Genomic DNA, 15,134 nt, shown 5'->3' with positions numbered 1-15,134 from the left:
AATTAAATCAATCTTGAGCACATTAATTAATTCTTTAATCATCAAATATTACATGGCAAATCAAATACTCAATATTAATTAAATATTTATTTAATTAATTGAACCATTCCAAGAATATCATTTTGATCAATTATCTTGTTTAATTTATTAAATTTCCTAGCATATTTAATTAATTAATTAATTAATTTGCCATTTAATCATGCAAAAAAGGAATTAATTTATTACAAAAGAGGAATTAATCACAAAGCAAGAGTTAAATTGAAAATTAAATAAAAGAATTAAATTGAGAGAGAAATCAAACTTGAGATATTATTTCTTTCTTCTAAATTGAGAACTTGAAATCAGAAAAACAATTAATTTCAAATTATTAATCTTTCTCTAAAATTGGAACTCCAAGCTTTTGAGAAAAAGAAGTTCATTTGCATTGAAAAGACTCTTTTCTTGAATAAATCAAAGAATTATCTATTTTTATCACAAATGCATGGAATTAATTAATTCTTATTTCTAATGTAACTTGAACTTCTTATCTAAATGCATTTCAATTAAACTATAATTGGAATCTATCTCAAAGTTAACTAAACCTGATTTCTCAATTATTTCAATTAATTCTAAATTGTGCTTTTTCTTGATCTCTCTTGTGAATTTCTATAAACTTAGCCTTCGGCTCTCATTTAAATCACCCCCAAGGATATTTGAGAAATACCTTGGAGATTATTATTATGCTGATTTTGCTCTGGAGTCATTGAAGATATTGTGCTTGCTTTTTTGAGATTATTGCATCTTAGTTTAGCCCTTTTTCCATATTTAGTTTATTTCATATTGCTTGAATCCATTATTGCTTGAATCACCATTTCTTGAATTATTCATCCATCTTGCATCCATATAGTTAAATATCATGCTCATATAGATTAAATCCTTCATCTTGGTGTAGTCTAGTCACTGGTATTGCTTATAAAAAATCTGAGACCAATCTTATACTCGCATCTTTTAGAGGGCAATTAGTCGCTTTGTTATGGTTTATTATTTATTGATTATTGATTTACTAACCATACATGTAATGACTTAATTGAAGTGTTGTGCCTGCAGCTATCAGACCTCTTTTCACTTTTTCACACATACACTCTTTAACCACGATCACATTTACCACATTGTCATATGCATGAGCATAGTTTACCTTTGCTTTACCTTTACCATTATGCCCTGCTGATGATTCACCCTTCTCATAGTTTGGAAGCGGAGTTTTGAAAGTTGTGTAAGATTTGTTTGTTGTATGTGCATCCACAGTTATCACTCCATTATCAATCAAACCTTGGATGACATGTTTTAATTGTTGACAAGCATCTGTTTGGTGTCCTTTGTTTCGATGGAAATCACAATAATGGTTGTCATTCCACCAAGTAGGTTTTACCTTGGGTTCAAAGTTTCTTTCTTCTGGTAAAGTAATCAATTTGTTTGTGAGAAGCATTTTTAATGCGGATCCAAGGGGTTCACCAATGTTTGTGAATTGCCTTCGAAATAAATTTTTGATAGTTGCTTTTTTGGTGATTGTTGTTTTGCTAAGCCACTACTGAGTGATTGGATAAATTAAAAACTAGTAGTTTTGGTTTCACATTGTTGTTATCCATTATCCCATCGTTGACAACATTACGATTTCTATTCCAAAACTTTGGCTTATCATTGTTGTTGTTGTTAGTTTTGTTAGGAGGGTGAACTCCTTTGTATATTTTCAACTCACCCTTCTTTATCATGGCTTCCTCCATTCTGATTCCATTATCAATTATCTTTCCAAAACTTTGATGTCCTTGCATTTTTAGATGATAACTCATTTGATCATTTAGGTTGTCGATGAATATGTCTATTTTTTCATACTCTGGCATTGTATGAGGATATTGTGAAGCTAACCGTCTCCATCTCTGTAAAAATGTCATGAAAGGTTCTCCACTCTTTTGTTTGGAATTACATAGGTCTAGCATTGTTACTTCATGTTGTAGGTTGTAAGAGTATTATGAAACAAACTTATCCACCAATTCTGAGAATGATCTGATTCCAAGTGGAAGTTTGGAGAACCATTCCATAGCTAGTCCAGTTAAGCTTTTTGGAAATAATCTCATCAAGTAGGTATCCTCATGTGCAAAATCCATACTCATTGTGCAAAATTCTCATATATGATCTTGGGGGTCAGTGCTTCCATCATATTTTTTGTATCTAGGAGTTTGAAAACCTATAGGAAATGGTATCATGTTTAGGTTTTTGTCGAATGGATAAGGACAAATTTCTTGAAGTGAGTATCTTCTAACATTTCCTCTCTGCATATCTTGAATTTGTGTTTGTAGTGTTTGTATTTGTTGTGTGAGAGTTGTGATAGGATTATTAACATGATTTGTTCTTGTATAACCATGATTTTGCATTCTAGGAGGATCTTGATCTCTTCTTGTATCATCTCTACCCCTTCTTCTATCCTCATTGGATTGAATGTTATTTAGAATTTCTATGTCATGCCTTTTGGGAATGTAAGTTTCCTCATTGGTTCTGGTGTTACTAGGAATTGACGTGTCATTAATTTTGAGACCAAAAATATCCTCATATTGTTCATTATTAAGGGGGGGTCACTTCTCTTTTGTGTCAATTTGTTCACATCAAAATCTTGGGGGAGTGTAGCACCAGAGTTTGCTAACATTAGGAAATATTTTTCTTTATCTCCCTCCAATATTTTCCCCATAAATTTATCAAATTGAGGATCTTTTTTGATGTCTCTGACATGTTGTTCTATTATTTCCTCTTCAACTTATATTTCATCTTCGTGTTCCATGTTTCTATAATCTTCCGTTATTTCAAACATTTCTATTTCTATTTCTGTAATCTTTCATCTCTAAGCCCTGGTTAAAATGGGCATACACGTGTTTTGAATGTTTTGCAAGATTTAAATCTTGAGTAATGTGTCACAACTAAGTGATCAATTGTTGAGGAAATGATCTTTTCAAGTATTTATTTGTTTGCAAGTTTTTCGATCTTAGTTTTGGAGTGCGAATTTTGTGATTTTTGATATGACCAAGTTCAAAAGGAATGATATATCCTATGATAAAGAACGAGGTTATTTTGATCAAGTGTTGTAGTTGCGTGATAAAGGATGATAGATCTTGATGAGAAACTATGTTTGAATGATCATTTTATCAAAGAAAATGTGATGTTGCACTTTAAGATGTTAGATCTTGAACTTGTTCGAGGTGGATACTTGAGAACCTTTAGCATGCCTAGTCTTGAATCTATTTTGACAGAAGATAACTTGATTGAATGACCCAAGAAGATGACCTAGTCTCTATGTTTGACTGTCTGAGAAATGGGTTGTTTTTGTTTTCTAATTTTGGTGCAATTTACCAGAAACGTTGACAAAATGACTAGGAACTCTGCTATACTGACCAAAAATGCTAACAAACTTACCAGAAACATTACTATACTAACGAAGAATGCTGAGAAATAGACCATAAACACTGAGAAAGAGATTAGAAATGCTATTCTACAATGAAGTGACTCTAAATTTCAAAATAATGATGTGTAGACTCAACAGATTAAGTGTTTGAACTTAGGAGATTGCAATTTTGACCCAACTTTGTGATTTTCAGACTCAGAGAACCAATATTTAGACCTAGCAAATACAAAATAGGAGATATAATGTTGCAACATGAGAAATTTGACCTTCAACTCAAAAGAGTTGTTGATTAGACCAAGGGAGCTAACCTTTAGACCAAGAGAGCTACTGTTTAGACTAAGAACTCTGTTGTTTAGACCAAGAACTCTATTGTTTAGACCAGAAACTCTAACATTCTCAACCTTGGAGAGTTTATGTTGAAATATGAGAAATTTAACATTCATACCAAGAGAGCTGACGTTTGGATTGAAAGTGCGACTGTTTGGATTGTAAGTGCGACTATTTGGACCGAAAGAGCTAATGTTTGGATTGAAAGAGCTAATATATTGGACTATGAATGCGACTATTTGGATCGACAAAGCTACTATTTGGACTGAAAGTATGACTATTTGGACCATGGGTGCAATTGTTTGGACTGAAAGTGAGACTGTTTGGACTGTAGGTGCGACTGTTTGGACTGAAAGTGCGACTGTTTGGACCATAGGTGCGACTGTTTGGACCAAAAGAGCTAATGTTTGGACTGAAAGAGTTAATCTACTATGAAACTTGTAAATTTGACAATTTGAAGTTTGAGTTTTCAATGTTTGTTGTATTTCAATGGATGATATCTTGACTTGACTTACAAACACAGAAATCAGATTGTATTTTTGTCCCAAAGGACACATAAAGTGTATGTTCAAGAAGCTTTAAAGAAAGCCCAAGTTTTCACAGGTTTTGAGCAATTGAAGACACATCATTCAGTCTATCCTAAGGAGATTGGCTTCATTACTAGTTCTTAGCCCACAACTTGGTACCCTGTCAACTCACACAACCTAGTCACCCCCTAAAGGGCGCCCGTGTTTTTTCCTTTGTGAGAGCTAGTGGAGTCCCATTATGAGCCTACCAATAAGGTCTCAAAAGGGGAGTTCGCACATACGCTCAAGAGGGACATATGGTGAGTATCTTAAGGAGAGATTCTTCCCCCTGCATGCACTAAGAATTTTATAATGTCCGGAGGTAAACCGGGTAGCTTCTAATTTTAATTGGAAATAGTAAGGGATCTGTTCGGTGCGTTGGGGTATAAACTCAATTAAGAGATCTCCCAGCCTTTAAAACCAAGGTTTGATATACCCGAAGGTATAGAGGAGAGCTATTCTTGAGCACTGTCATTGACTTGATTTTCATCAAATCATGTTTATTTTATAGTGGGTTGGAGTACTTGGCATTAGCCATTCCCACTTGGATCGTTCCCCTCTCACTGGCCTTAATGGCTTTGGCCTTATAGGCTCCTCAGGAGGGCAAGCCCTCTAAAGATATGCACTATTGAAAGAAAAAGATGAGTTTGGCTTTCTGATCACCTAAGAAAGGTGAGAGCATACTTGCCTATCATCAAAACACATAAGACATGTTTGTTCATTTCCATTGTAATTAGTCTATGTGCCTAATTTAACAAAAATAAGTGCAAAATCCCGCGGCTGCAAATAAAGTTAGTAGTTTATATTGCATTCTTTGATAGTGAAATAGTTTATGCCTCCGGTCTCTCATAGCGAAATAAATACCTACAAAACCAATAATCTGCAAATTAGGTTCGGGAAAATGATAGTCCAGAAGCAGAAATAAGGAATGCAACATATAATATTTGCCAAATCAATAAAAAACTGAAAACACCATCAAATTGACCAAGAACGCCATCATATGTGCCAAGAACACTGCCAAATGGACCCAAAACACTACTCTACACACCACAAACGCTACTCTGCACACCAGAAACGCTACTCTACACACCAGAAACGTTGTTTTGCATACCAAAAATGTTGTCAAACAGACTGAAAACACTATCAAATGTATTATAAATGCCACAATACATACCAAAAATGCTAAAGTACAGACTGAAAGCACTAAAGTACAAAAAAATATGAAAACAGATTTGAGAAGTCTCCCAAAAATGCCATTTGAGGTGTCGGGACACTACAAAAGAGTCCAAGAACATGATTCGAGAGCCCAAGAGAGCTAATTTGCACTCTGAAAGAGCTAATCAACCTCTCAATGAAATTCCTCGCAAGCAAACTTGTTAAAGATCAAAGGGGCTAGGCCCTACGGTGGGCGCCAATTAACGTGATGCTAAAAATGTAGTATATAAGAAGGCATACACATATAATTAGACAATAAAAACATAATGGAAAGCTTAATTGAAAACTAAATTTAAGATGCAAACCATAAAATTTCCTTGAAATGTCCCATTTTCCTCTATTCTTGAGGACCTTGAAGGTGTTGAATTGATTGGCTCTCAGCGGAGCAATGACCTCCAAAGTGGCAACTCAAGAGTTGAGTAGCTACTTGATCATGATTGATTATGCAAATGATATAAAATGCAATGCTATGATTAATCCAACATGCTAATTACTAGATAATGAAAATTTCCTATAGTAATGATGCTAAAGATATGAATGCAAGGGATCCTTATTGCTAAAAAATGGGGGATATTTATAGGAATTCCAAGGCCAAAGCTGAGGTGGCAGGTATCAACGATCCAGATCTGATATGAAGATACCAAGGACCAAGATTGGGGAAGTTGGAGAAGAGGTTGGAGGAAGGGACATTTGTCATCTTTGTCCTGACAAGTGTCAAGGAGCCTTGCTCATGAGAGGGCAAGTGTCCAAGGGGGAAGACATGTGGCAAAAGTGCCATGTGTCTCAAGGGGAGAATATCCACACCATGGGAGGTTAGGATAAGGAGGTTAGAATGTGCAAGATAGGATAGGGTTAGGTGAAATGGGTTAGGTTAGGGGGATGGTTAGGTTAGGTGGTTAGAAGTTAGGAGCCATGTGCTCATTTGAATTTAGAAATTTAAATAATTTGGAAAATGATAATTAATCTCAACAAACTTGAGTTTGTTAATCTTAATTAGGGATTAGAACAATTGATTAATATGGGGGGACATTAATTAATTTAGAATTAATTAATCAAAGGGGGATATGAAATGAACTATATAAATAAATGTGTATGTGTATGTGTATGTGTATGGCTCTATTTTGTCTCTGTGTATGTGTCTTTTCTAGGACATTAGGAGTCTGTTTATGTCTTTTGAGTTTAGAATCTTTTGCTAAAGTGATATTATTTTATATGTCCTGATGATATGATCATATGAAATAAACTCATTTGATATATGTTCCTTTCTGATGCAATATGATAGATAATGGTGCTATGAGGGATATCCATGGTAATATCACATGTAGATTTTGAATGTTATTCTAATAGGAATAATTAGGCCTATATTTGTGCACATTAACGACTTCATGTAGGATTAAAGAAGGATGTTGAACCGGTCCAAGATGTTCAACAATAAAGATGATGGAGTTGCTAGCCAAGTAAGGGACAACAAGGATCGTTGTTGAAGAAGTTAGCTGGCGGTTGGAAGTGGTTCATTATTACTTATCTGAAGACTTAATGGTTTCCTTTGTTGAAGGAGTAGATTTAGGATTGAATTTATTCTAGATTCTCTCTGCTGTTCCAACGGACTTTGTCTGATTCTCAACATTTGTAATTTCCCCTTTTTATTTCTCCTTGTTTAAAAAAGCATCATCCTTGAACCTTGGGAGTAGTATGCTAGTTAGTTAGGGATTTTACGCTTTAAATAAACCTCCCACCTCCTCTTGTGTGTGGTTGAGAAAAAGCTAGTTTTCAGTTAGATTAATACAGATCTGAATTAGAAAGAAACAGACTTTCAACAAATTGTTATGTTGTCAAGTACTTTGAAATCAATATAGATGATGGTTTAAGCTCTAGTCATTTGGTTCAGTTATATGGATGCTTGCTAAGGGGGCCCACTTAGTGTGTACTCTTTTGGTTTCTTTTATAAGATATTTCTTGTTTTGTACTTAGTATTATTCTAATCACGGACTGCTTATGCAGCCATTGGAACATTTCTTGTGAGTGTTCCTGCAGCCACTATGAACTAGGTAGAATCTTGTTTGTTGATCATGGATAAATTTTATTTTCCTTAGTTGATTCTTAGAAGGTAGTTAGCTTTATTTACAAGTATTTCAATTATTTATTTCTAGCATTCTAATTCCACCAATAGGAAAAGTGGTTGTTTTAGTCTTTCTAGTGCATATACCTTGCAGACCCATTTCAAAGTATATGCCCTGGGTTGACAATTAAATGACCCTTCATGGTGAAAGATAATTACTTGGTTGGATGTCCAATCCTTGAGGTATGATTTTAAGGTTTAAATTATTGAACCATTAAGAAGAGCAGTCACATATGGCATAAAAGATGGAGATAAGGCATTGAACATACTTGGATAGGAGATGAGAAGGAGACATGGTAAAGTAATGGCAAAAGAATGAGGTGTAAATTGGCTTGGTGAAAATTTATGACACTACATATATGTATGTATGTATACATATGCATACATATATACATACACATATGTACACATACATACATACATACATACATACATATATATATATATATATATACATGTATATATATATGTATATATATACATGTATATATATATATATACATGTATATATATATATATACATGTATATATATACATGTACATATAGATGTATATACATATACATGTATATATACATGTATATCTATATACATGTATATACATGTACATCTATATGTATGTATATACATACATATATGTATATATGTGTGTATGTGTGTGTGTGTACATATACATACATACATATACATATAAATATACATATACATATGTTCATCACCTAGAAGTAGTGCATCATCACAAACAAATCCTTGGTACATTCTCTGCATTTTAGATGGCAATCAAATCCCGATCTTTCAATATAATTCTCATTGATCTTTCAACCTCTTTTTCCAGTGTGTTCTAAGATTAAGGCCAACTAGAGAGATTTTAATTAGAGTTAGAATACATGTTGGTGCATTAGGCTCAATAGTAGTCAACTTTGAAATTGTAGTATGATACTTCACATAAGGGAGGCAACACAACATTGTAGTAACCAATGGGGAGCCATGATTAATCTTGTGATTAAAGATCACAATTAGAGTTATCTTTCATACATGGAGGGTTTCCTTACTTAATTGAGATCATGCGACATGTTTTCTAAAAGCCCATGTATAAAAATGATAAGCAAGTAACTTAGTAGAAGCTTTCCTATATTAAAAAATATCAATACTAAATTGGTGAAGGAGGATTTTCGACTTTACACCCTATAGCTCATTAAAACATTTTCATATATAATATGCATACCTATTTAAACATAGTTGACCTTCCCATCCAATTCAAAGGTTTTCTTCTATATGATTGTATTGTTCATTTATTATCAAGTTAAATAGTCATTCATTAAATTCTCCAACCTTTATTATTACATGATAAATAAGCAATTTTAATCTTAAAATATGTTATAAAATAAAAAGAGGGTTGAGAAAATTTATTAGGTGAGAACAAATCTAGTGACTTATTAATATGCCAAAAAAAAAAATGAATAATCTTTTCATTGGTAAAAAATGGAAGAAATTTAGAAAATAAAAAAATTATTGAGAAGGAACCTAAAATAAGGGTTCTCAAGCTCTATTTTGGTTAGATTCTTGGGAAGTTCAACCTCCAGTCCTCTCAATCTATCCAAACATACAATCCCTTTATGATAGATTTATTGCAACTAGTTGGAGAAAGGCATTAGATTATAAAGTTGTTCAACATTTGGGATAGGTGGATATTTGTAGGTGGAAAGATACACAAGAATGTCTCACTAGAGGGTCAGAGGGAGATCGAGAAGAGTTAGCTTAGATTCTCAAGTTAGCAAAGATTGCAATTCCCTTACAAGGGAGTATGTTCTAGCATGGGGCTGGGATCTAATAGGTAAGTACTCAGTGGCTTTTGGGTACATGTAATTCGAGAGGTAGATGAATGGGAGGGTAGGGGTTCAATGGTGGAAATAAGCATGGAACAAATTATCCTTGCCCATTTCCAACTTTTTTTTGTGGTTGGTTGGTTGTTGAAAACAAATGCTTGACTTGTATTAATCTATGCAAGCATATCTTCTATGGTCCTTCTATTTGTGTTTTGTGTCTTGATAATGAGGAATGTCTTCCTCATTTTTTCTTTCAATGCTCTTTCTCTAGGGAGATTTGACATCTTTGGTGGGGAGTTTGGAATCAACTTTATTTGCATGCATCCTCATTGGCAAAGTATCTATATTTCTAGAAACACAACGAGGAAGAGCCATTTCACATTTCAATGACCAAAACATGTTGCCCCATCACAGATGGGCGTTTTTTAGTGTATCTACCTATTTTGAGAAAAGTCTTCACTATTTATAACTATGGTTTCTATTTTTTAACTTTTTCTTTAATCGTTGGACTTTTTTCTGCATTTTCCTTCTTAAATTGCAACTCACATTTAAAACGATGCATTGGATACTTATGTGGTTTATTAATTTTGTTCTATTGTTTTTTATTCTTCATTTTTCAAAAAAAAAAAAATTAAAATAATTTTCTTTCATGTTTTAAAAAGTAGCACACACACACACACATACCTACATATATATTCTATTTCTTGTACACAACCATTTTAAATTATGTTTATATTCACGTTGTCATTGCAAATCATGTTTCTTATTTCTTGTTTTTGGTAACATATCTAAGTATTGGAGTTGTTTGGGGAAGCCTCCAGTTAAGACCTCTTTTCTTCAAGTAGCCTAGGTTCTTTGACCTACATTCATTATATAACATCTTTGGCTTGAGAGGGATTGTAGGATGTTTGAGGATGCCAAATTATCTATTCAACAATTGTGGGGGAAAATTGTTTGCTCTATTCAAGCTTGACTATACCAGCTAAGTGTGATTTTAAATTTTGTTTCTCTTCACGTTGTCATTGTAGCCATGTTTCTCATTTCTTCTTTTTGGTAACATAGCTAAGTATTGGAGTTGTTTGGGGAAGCCTCCAGTTAAGACATCTTTTCTTCAAGTAGCCTGGGTTCTTGGGCCTACATTCATTATATAACATTTTTGGCTTGAGAGGAATTGTAATATTTTTTAGGTTGCCAAATTATTTGTTCAACAATTGTGGGGGAAAATTGTTTTCTTTACTCAAGAGACTATATCAACTATGTGATCCATCTGCTGTAGTGGATCCTATTCATGTGGGTATTTTTAGAAGGTGGCAATTTTTTACTCAAGTACCTAGTACTTCCACTAGGGAAAGATGTAGACCAGCTAGAGAGGCTATTTGGAAGATTGATTGCATGGGTCGATGGCTTCCTCCTCCTTAAGAAGTTTTCAAAATAAACACCAGTGACTCTTCTAGGGGGAATCCTAGTCATGTTGATATTAGCAGTATTGATAGAGATAGTTATGATGGTATTCGAGTTTTGTTTTCCATTTACAAAGGGCTTCATATGAATAACTTTCATGGGGGCTCTTGCCATCTTGTATGATGTGGAGATATGTTGTGCCCTTGGCTTGCAAAGGATTATATGAATCTGATTCACAAGTGGTGGAAATATGTTAAATGAGTAGCACATGAATGAAGCTAATTGACATTTATCTATGGTTATTAGACATATTCTAAGGCTCAGTAGGTCTTTGGAATTTGTATCCTTTTCTCACATTCCTAATGAATGGAATAGAGTAGTAGATTGCTTGGCCAAATGGGATTTTGAATATATGCATGATTGGAATGGTGGATAAGAATGAGATGCCTTTGGATTTATATTATTTGTTTGAGCAATTAGTTGTGCAGGATGGGATTGTTTTCTTGTTTGTTCTTTGTAGGCCTATTGGCCTTTCTTACTATGTAACTCTTTTTTGTGTTTAATAAATTTTTACCCTTGTTTTAAAAAAACCTAAAATATTACAATAAATATAATTAAATTCATTTTTTTTTTCAACCAAAATAACATAAAATCTTAATTTTGATCATTCAATTCCTTGAAAGATGAGACATTAGAAATATTTTAATTTAACAACATTTCACACCTTCACTTATTAAATATTCTATTAATAAAATATGATTGATTTTCCCATCCAATTCAGCTGTTTACTTCTACATGATTACGTTATTTGTTTATTGTTTGATCAGACAACCCTCCAGTGAATCATTCTCCAACCTTTATACTACTCCATGAAATAACTAATTTGAGTTTTGAAATAAAAAGAGGGTTTGTTGGGAACAAAACTTGTGATTTGATGCTATAAATAATCTTTCTATTCATTGGAAAAGGAAGAATACTCTGGGATTGTGTCCAAGGAATTTGGTGGAAAGGATACAAACAATTCTGTAGATGAAATCCCTCCCAAAAAAAATTGAAAAAATAAAAATAAAAAATGATTAAATTTATTTTCTTCCAAATAAAATATCATTTTTCATCAGTCGATTCGTGGAAGGATCAGACAAGCGGAGTATTTTAATCTTACAACATTGCCATTCATGGCTTGTCTTATTAGAAATTCTATCAACAACATAATGGAAGGATCACCTTATCTACAGGCGTGCAATGAATCAATACAATATCCCCACTATAGAGACCCTGTGAAACAATAATGGAAGGATCATCTTATCTACAAGCATGGAATGAATCAGTACAATATCCCCACTGTAGAGACATTGTGAAACAATGGTGTTCAGGGATTTAATGCACATTCAGGTGGAACTCTGGAAAACCTCCCGGACTTATCCTTGCAGTAATCATAGAACGTGTACTTTCGCTGAACCCATCGAAGTTTTCTTAACTGGTTTCGATTGAGACCCTGAAATAAAGATTGATCCCACCAGTGCCCTGTACAGGACTTGGACGAAGCAGATGCCACACACCCATCCACTTCAAAGCCCTGATAAGATGCAATGAAAGGAGCTTTACTCCAATCTATTTTCACCTTTCCTCCATCTGTAGCCCAGTCTTCTCCATTCCAAAGGGTAGAGATGACTTTCATGGGTTGATTCTTCAGATATGGAACACCAATTCTTTCATTGTTCTTGAACACACGAATGGGTATTGAATCCACAGAGAATCTGATTAGAAAACCAGGTGATAATATTAGACAAAATTGTATAAAAATGTGTAATGATAATTTGATGTGAGAAACCAATGACTAACAATGAAATGATTTAGATTTTTGGGAGGGAAGATTTCATACACTATTTGCTTTTGGTTCCAAAGAATTGAGTAGTTATGGAAATCTGCAGATGGATCAAACCAGAGTTTTATTCTTTGCTCTCTGTTTCCAACTCCACTTGCAAAAACATTGGTTTGTACATGGTAACCCTTTCCAGCAATGTTTCCCAGGAATTCAAAATCTATTTCATCATGTGATGATGTGTCTGATGACATCTGATGGAAAAAAACATAATGTTAGTATGCTTCTAAAAGCACCTGAATTATCCACAGCTTGCTTTCATAGTCTTTTGTTCTTTGTTGAAGAAGGGAACATATTCATTCACAATTGTCATGTAGGTAGGAGGGTTATCTATTATAGCAATTACATTAATAAAATAGAATAGGGGTTGCGAAACAAATAAATATATTCATCGGCTACAAATAACATATTTTTCTGTTGAATCAATTTGGCTTCAAACCATTCTGACTTTGGGTTGGTAGGTTGTAAGGATTTGTAGTATTTTTTCTCTCTGTTATTGTTTCTCTTGAATTCCATGTTGTCCTTTTGTACTTAATACCTATCTTTTTTTAGTTTTGTACAAGAGTAAGAGCCCTTTCAAAACCCCTCAATACTTCAATAAAACCATATTCATCTGCACAAATAATTATTATTTAAGAAGGTCACCTTCACATTGTAACACCATTCTATTAGAAAAGATGAAGAGAGGTCAAACAAACAAACATATTCATCTACAAACAATCAACAATTGTATTAACAAAAAGATCAATTCTCTTATGAGATAAACAGAATCAGAATCAACAATTGTATTAATAAAAAGATCAATTCTCTTATGACATAAACAGAATCAGACATTTTATAACTTAAAATATTATTAAGACACTGAGAATGGAAACATTCTCTAATGGAACAGGGGAAAAGAAAGTTTTATTTGGTCTATTAATATCATTTGGTTTCTTAGTTTGAATTGATTTGGAATAGTACTAAACTATATCATGTCATCCAACTAGCTTACATACATAATATGCAGTGACTGTTCCTGCTGAATTTCCAGGTATCAGCTTAATTCTCATGTTGAAACTCCCAAACAAGTACTTATCTATGGATGCAAAACCAGAACCTGAAACAGCCATCAAAAGAGAAAAACATTATTATTTTCAATATCATATCCATTTTCAAAATCATAATGAAAATCTTAATCATATTAAATATCATAGCTATTATCAAAATCTTCCTGAATCAGCTGGGATGGGTATAATCTGCTAAGTGAAATACCTGAAGAATAGTCCAGACTGAGCTGGGCTGTGTTCCCATTGTTTAACAATCTAATGTGATCATTTCCCCACGAGATGCCAAATTTTTCATTGAAAGTGGAGGATTCTCCTTGGGACAGAAAGTAGAAAATCAGAATCAGGACAGAACAAATATACTCTGAGACTGTTTTAAAGCCCAAAAGCTTCACACAACCTTTCATGGCTTCTGCAGAAAATCAAATGTCAGTAACAGAGACTGAACAAATTCCCACATACCCAACTTCTCCAAATCATATATTTATAGTGAATGAAGCATATTCTTGTTAGAGTTTTGACAAATAGAGGCTGCTAATGAAGAGAAAAATAATCAAAGTAGATGATATATTATAGCAGCCATATTCTCCATTCAGAATCTTCACCTTCCTGGAATATCTACCATACTGTGATACACGGTTTGAATAGTTCAAAAATAATAAGCTCTAGGTGGGCAGGTAAGACAATCTTAATGGTCGTTTTCATAGGCATGGAATATCAAAAAGACCCTGCTGAAGAGTTAGAATACCCTCAAAATACAAATTCAAAGCCTTATCAGATTAAGAGGACTAAATGCCAGCTGTGGTTTGTTTAAATATTGCCATTTATATATTTAAAATAGTTGCAGGGGAGGCACGGGAGATTTATCAGTCAAATAAAGCCAATTTTCAGCATTGTCTTGAATAAAAGTTTCCAAATCTAAGCTTGATAATCTTGGTATGCAGAAATTATTTCCAAGTTCCCTGTTCCAATTGGCTTGTCCAACATACTTATATGTTATGGAGTATGAATCTACAAGGTTTGATCATGTTAAAACATGTTTAGTTTGTGGTTTGAAAAAACCATGAATCTCTTTTCTATTATAGATTTTGTTTAAATGAATAAGCATGTTTATTTTTTAATAGATAATAGTAAATTATTTAGAAAAATGTGGAAAATGTATATTTGTTAATCTTGGAATTAAGTCTAAATGAGAAATAACAAGTCAAAGTGTCAAATCCAAATGCAGCTTTCACTAAGCATAAGGGGTCTTGATCATCAGGTTTCTACTAAACATCACCAAGGACAGGACTATAATCAATTGGTTTCCGTTTAATGAGTGCATTG

General features: G+C 33.4%; 1 protein-coding gene across 1 annotated transcript; it reads right to left on the bottom strand.

The window, feature by feature from the left end:
* Positions 1-12,003: 12,003 nt before the first annotated feature.
* On the bottom strand, positions 12,004-14,324 carry LOC131074015 (probable xyloglucan endotransglucosylase/hydrolase protein 5). Its single transcript, XM_058010568.2, has 4 exons — positions 14,017-14,324; positions 13,761-13,861; positions 12,763-12,956; positions 12,004-12,637 (listed from the first exon to the last, which is right to left on the bottom strand). The coding sequence occupies exons 1-4, from the start codon at positions 14,213-14,215 to the stop codon at positions 12,250-12,252; spliced, it is 882 nt and encodes a 293-aa protein (XP_057866551.1). The 5' UTR covers positions 14,216-14,324; the 3' UTR covers positions 12,004-12,249.
* Between the last annotated feature and the right edge of the window lie 810 nt (positions 14,325-15,134).

The sequence above is a fragment of the Cryptomeria japonica genome, chromosome 4 (genome assembly GCF_030272615.1).
Source record: "Cryptomeria japonica chromosome 4, Sugi_1.0, whole genome shotgun sequence".
NCBI lineage: Eukaryota > Viridiplantae > Streptophyta > Pinopsida > Cupressales > Cupressaceae > Cryptomeria > Cryptomeria japonica.
Note: the sequence above shows the minus strand (reverse complement) of the source record. Positions and strands in the feature narration are given on the sequence as shown.

What these genes read in the sequence shown, in the direction of transcription:
- LOC131074015 (XM_058010568.2), bottom strand. Translation starts at nt 14,215, where the DNA reads ATGAAAGGTTGTGTGAAGCTTTTGGGCTTTAAAACAGTCTCAGAGTAT. An exon ending in GAACAGTCACTGCATATTAT is followed by an intron (nt 12,957 to 13,760) that starts GTATGTAAGCTA and finishes TTTTTCCATCAG; the next exon opens with ATGTCATCAGACACATCATC. An exon ending in TGGAACCAAAAGCAAATAGT is followed by an intron (nt 12,638 to 12,762) that starts GTATGAAATCTT and finishes TTTTCTAATCAG; the next exon opens with ATTCTCTGTGGATTCAATAC.